This window comes from Mastomys coucha, unplaced genomic scaffold (assembly GCF_008632895.1).
Source record: "Mastomys coucha isolate ucsf_1 unplaced genomic scaffold, UCSF_Mcou_1 pScaffold5, whole genome shotgun sequence".
Classification (NCBI taxonomy): domain Eukaryota; kingdom Metazoa; phylum Chordata; class Mammalia; order Rodentia; family Muridae; genus Mastomys; species Mastomys coucha.
In genome coordinates, this window is record NW_022196911.1 from 83,339,970 (window position 1) to 83,345,135 (window position 5,166).

General features: G+C 41.3%; 1 protein-coding gene across 2 annotated transcripts in view; it reads left to right on the plus strand.

Moving 5' to 3' along the window:
- The window catches only part of Tex14 (testis expressed 14, intercellular bridge forming factor), a 75,634-nt gene that overhangs the window by 37,537 nt on the left and 32,931 nt on the right, over window positions 1–5,166 (plus strand). For both annotated transcript variants that reach the window (XM_031354380.1, XM_031354381.1), the window contains exon 15: window positions 412–512. In XM_031354380.1, the coding sequence (XP_031210240.1) occupies window positions 412–512 (101 nt within the window). The remainder of the gene's footprint in view (window positions 1–411; window positions 513–5,166) is intronic.

A 5,166-nucleotide genomic window follows, 5' to 3' on the forward strand; every position in this document is an offset into this window, starting at 1 on the left:
CTGGCCTCGAACTCAGAAATCCACCTGCCTCTACCTCCCAAGTGCTGGGATTAAAGGTGTGTGCCACCGGCAGGAGGGGATTTCTTGGCAGGCAGATTTCTGAGGCCAGCTTGGTCTACAGAGTGAGTTCCAGGACAGCCAGGGATATATGGAGAAACCTGACTCAAACAAAAACAAGCAAAAGACAAAACCAAAAAAGCCCCACAAAACAACACAAAGAATTGTTGTTGAATGGCTGCTCAAAATGGTTGCATGATCTGGGGTTATGTTTTGGGACTAGGCTAAGTTCATAGTGTCTGTATGTACATAACTTAGAGAATTAGCTACTCTTTACATCTCTATTCTAATATTACTTTTGCCTTTTCCTGCTACATGAGTATCACGACCATGTCTCTGTGTCATGATCACTAGGTATTAAATATCCATTCTTCAGAAACCATGAGCAGCCAGAGCATAATGAAGCCTCTCAAGCAAGCTGTGACACATCTGTGGGCACCGAGAAGTTTTACAGCGTAAGTAACACAGCCTGGCAGAACTGAGGTGCACACAGGGATCTGATAAATTAGTCTGAGATGTACATATGACACCTAAATGTTAGCTATACATATTAGTTAGACTAACTGTACAGGGCTATAGTGGCTTAAATAATATAGATAGCATTCAAGGCCAGCCAAGACCCTGTTCTCAGCCTACCCCACGCCCCCAAACCAAAAACCTAAAGAGGTGGGGGATACAGATAACTGTTGAGAATGATACAATATAATGATATTAATAGTGAGGTTTTTTTTTTATAAATACCATCGTGCTCATGATGAAGTATATGTGTTGGCCTGTGAGCCATGTCTCAGGTGTAGAGGCCAGGGGACAACATTTTGGAGTCTGTTCTGTACTTTCCCTTTTGTGTGGGTTCTAGAGATCAAACTGACTTTACCAGGCTTATATGACACATACCTTTACTGCTGAGCTGAGCTATCTCAGTAGCCCAATAATGAAGTCTTTTGAAGAACATAGTATAGAGTTATATTTACTTAGATTACACAAACAACAAAAGACCATCTTTCTATCATCTGAGGGCTAGAAGGATGGGCTATACATTGAACACAATGACTTCCCTGGAGCAGCTCTAGTTGGGGAATGGGGATGGTTTGAGGAGGACAAGATTTTCTGAGGAATGTTGTTGTGATAAGAGAGGCAAAAGGGAGCAGCTCTTTCGTGTGGAGGGAGATTTTGAAGGGTATAGCAACAGTAATGTCCAAGGAAATTAGCTGCAGTATCTTACGGAATCCCTGTCTGAATTGGAAAAAAATAAGTGGTCTGGCCAGATAGTAATCAGGACCCAAATATACCAAGTGTATAAAGAACTGACTACTTCTTATATTTTACTCTTGAGATTTCATTGTCATTTTAAAAACCAGACTCCCCCACTTGCCTTTAAACTGTGGTATCTTAAAAACTCTCAAATTCTGGACAGCTACAATATCCTCATGTATGAGACAGTGCCAAGACATGGATTATAGCACGCTCCTGAGGGATCCAGGTGCTTCAGTTTGGTCTCAGCTTTAATTGCCTAGGACTACTGTTCTCAGACTTTCAGATTGGAAAGGTTACTTAATCCCGTTCCCTTTTGCAAATTAAATGTTGAAACAGTACTAACATTCCCTATATTGTCTCTTCCCACCAGGAAGGTGCATGTTCAAAAAGACAAAGAGAGCCAGCTTAGGGCAACATTAGTCTCCTGCTAGTTTTGGATAAGCCTGTTATTAACATTGTATCCAGCTGTAAAAGGATTTGTTTGCAGTGAATAGCAAATTAAACATTATCTCCCTCATTGTTTGTTAGATCAGTCTGTACAATTCATCAACATCTTCTGAGGTCATAAGAAATCAATTTAAACTTCAGACCATGAGTATATCTTTTAGTTATTATTTTATGTGCATGAATATTTTGCCTTTGTCTTCGTCATTATGAAGAGACATGATGACCACAGCAACTCTTGTAAAAGAAAGCATATAACTGGGAGCTGGCTTACCGTTTCAGAGGCTTAGACCATTATCATGACAGGGAGCATAGTGCTGTCACACTAGGTGCTGAAGCAGGTACCTGAGAGCTACATCCTGATCCACAGGATCAGCAGCAGACAGAGATACTGAGCTTGGCTGTGGGCTATTGAAACCTCAAAGCCAACCCTCAGGGACACACTTTTTTCACCAAGGCCACAACTCCTAATCCTTTCAAATAGCTCCTAAGGGAGCTCTAACTAAGTGGTCAAATATATGAGCCTGTGAGGGCCATTCTTATTTAAACCACCTCAGCCTGCATGTATGAAAGTACAAGATGTTTTGTGTCTGGTGACTGAGGAGGCCAGAAGAGGGTGTTGGAGCCCTTGGTACTAGAGCTACTGCCAGCTGTGAGCTACCATGTGCTCACATAGAGGTGCTGAGAATTAAACCCAGGTTCTCTGGAAGAGAGGAAGTGCTCTTAACTGCTGATCTACCTCTCCAGCTGCCAAACCACGAGTATTTTTATTCATCATCTATGAAACAAAAACAAATACAAGCTTAACTCTGTGTAAAATTCGTATCCATATTGTACTGATTGTTAACTGGATAGAATCTAGAATCACCTAGGATGCAAATCTCCAGGCTCATTTGTTGAGGGATTGTTTAGGCAAGGTTAGCCCCTGTGCATGTCCTGTGGGGGATTATCTTTAGGTTAGTTGAGGTGGGAAGACCCATCTTAAAGGAGGCCTGTCTTCCCTAGGCTGGGGTCCTAGACTACAAGAAAAGAGAAAACTAGCTGAGCACAGACAGCCTTTGTTCTCTGTCTCTGGTCTACAGAGGGAACATGACCGGCTTCCAGGGCTTCCCTGCCATGATGTTGTTCAGGGCATTTTATCACAGGGACAGGAAGAGTAACTAAGACACAGTAAAGTACAAGTGCAGATTTCTTTATTGCTCTCACATACCGAAGGACAAATGTGTCACAGTATGCCAGAGGACAACTTTCAGGCATTGGTTCTTTCTTTCCACAGTGGGTTCCAGGGGATCAGACAAGTCATTAGGCCTGCATGGCAAGCACCATTATTCAGTGTGTCCCTTTGTTCATTTACAATGTTTTTTTATTAAAAAAATAAGGCTTACACGTAGAGGCTTTCAATATACCAGTATTTTCATGAATGTTTTTTTAAAAATTGAAAAATAAGGATTTGGGCTGAGGATGTAGCTCAGTTGGTAGAAAGCTTGCCTAACATACAATACGCCCTATTTCTTCCAGACCCAGATAAACTAGGGATAGTGGTGTAGACCTGTAATTCTAGCACTGTGAAGTAGAGGCAGGAGGATCTGAAGTTCAGGGTCATCCTGAGCTAATAGTAAGTTCAGAATTGGCCTGAGATATATAATATGTTGTCTCAGAAAAGGAAAGAAAGAAAACAAGGTATTTGACAATGAAAAGTCATGTAATTTCTCTGAATTTCTCTCATGAACATTTATATATTTTTGTACTTTTTTCAAAATGCTTTTATTTATGCTTCCTGGTTCCTATGTCCTTTCTGAGGAAAGGAATCCCTCCCTCTCTCCCTGTGACATGTAGATATGTGGGGAGTGAAGCTCAGTCTGCAAGCTTTAGTGGCAGGAGAGAGAATTAGAAGCAAAGGTTCAAGAACAAACATTAGAAACAAAGTTTTCTTGGTCGTCTGTGAGGACTTGCCTGAGTCTGTTTGTATGTGATGTTTTATCATGAGATAAAAGACATTGGAGCGGGGCAGCGACGGCACACACTTTTAACCTCAGCTCTTGAGAGGCAGAGGCAGGCAGATTTCTAAGTTCAAGGCCAGCCTGGTCTACAGAGTGAGTTCCAGGACAGCCAGGGCTATACAAAGAAACCATGTCTCAAAAACAAACAAACAAAATTAAAAGACGTTGGACTTTTAATTTTGATTAAAAGTTAAATAGTTACTGATAGTTACTTATCTGTTTACCTCTCCAAACTATCACCTTTAAGGAATCGTGTGTGTTTGTGTGTGTGTGTGTTTGCATGTGCATAGTGCATACAAGCATGTAGAAACCAGAGGCCAACCTTCTTTTCTGAGACAAAGTCTCTCACTGAGACCTGAGGAAAGCCATCTAACCTGTTCCTACTTCCCTAGCACTGGTTTTATATATTTTATATCCCACGGTGTTTTTTCTTATTTTGTTTTTTGTTTTTCTTGAGACAGAGTCTCTCAAAGCTCAGGGCAGACTCAAATTTGCTGTGTAGCTAAGGCTGACTGTGAACTTCTGGTGCTCCTGTCAGTACCTCTAAGTATTGGGATTACAGGCGTGTACCACCATGGCTGGACTTACATAGTGATGGGGATCTGAGTATAGCTTCATGCATGCTAGGCAACCACTCAACTAACTGAATTACATCCTTAGTCCCCATCCCACTTTTCATGCAGATTCTGCTGATAAAGCTGAGGTCCTCTTACAGATACAACAAGCATAATCTGAGTGATCTCCTCTGCCTAAGGAGGATTTTTCCTGTTTTTATTATCATAAAAAATGGGAGAAGGAAAAGGAGAATTATAGTTGTCGATTCTAGCATTGGACTGATTAAAAGAATCCCAAGGTATATGAAAAGTATAATTTCCATTTGTCTCTGTTTCTGAAAACTCAGAACAATGTTCTATTATTAACTTCTTTGAGTATTCTTAACCATATGCAGACAAACATTGTCTTCATCTTTTTTTAAAGATTTATTTTATTTTATGTATGAGTACACTGTAGCTGTACAGGTGGCCGTGAGCCATCATGTGGCTTCTGGGATTTGAATTCAGGACCTCTGCCGGCCCGGCTCGCTCTGCCCATGCCCCCCTTACTCCGGTGTAATTCACTGTAGCTGTCTTCAGACGCACCAGAAGAGGGCATCAGATCTCATTATGGGTGGTTGTGAGCCACCATGTAGTTGCTGGGATCCAAACTCAGGACCTTCCGAAGAGCAGTCAGTGCTCTTACCTGACGAGCCATCTTTGCCAGTCCCAAGAAGTCTTTAATAAAAAAGGAAAATATTGACCTAGGTTTGATAATATGTCTGTAATCCCAGCGTTTGGGAAGCTGAGACAGTAGAATAAATTCTAGGCTAGCCTGGACTACATAGAGAGATTGTATCTCAAAAAAAAAAAAAAAA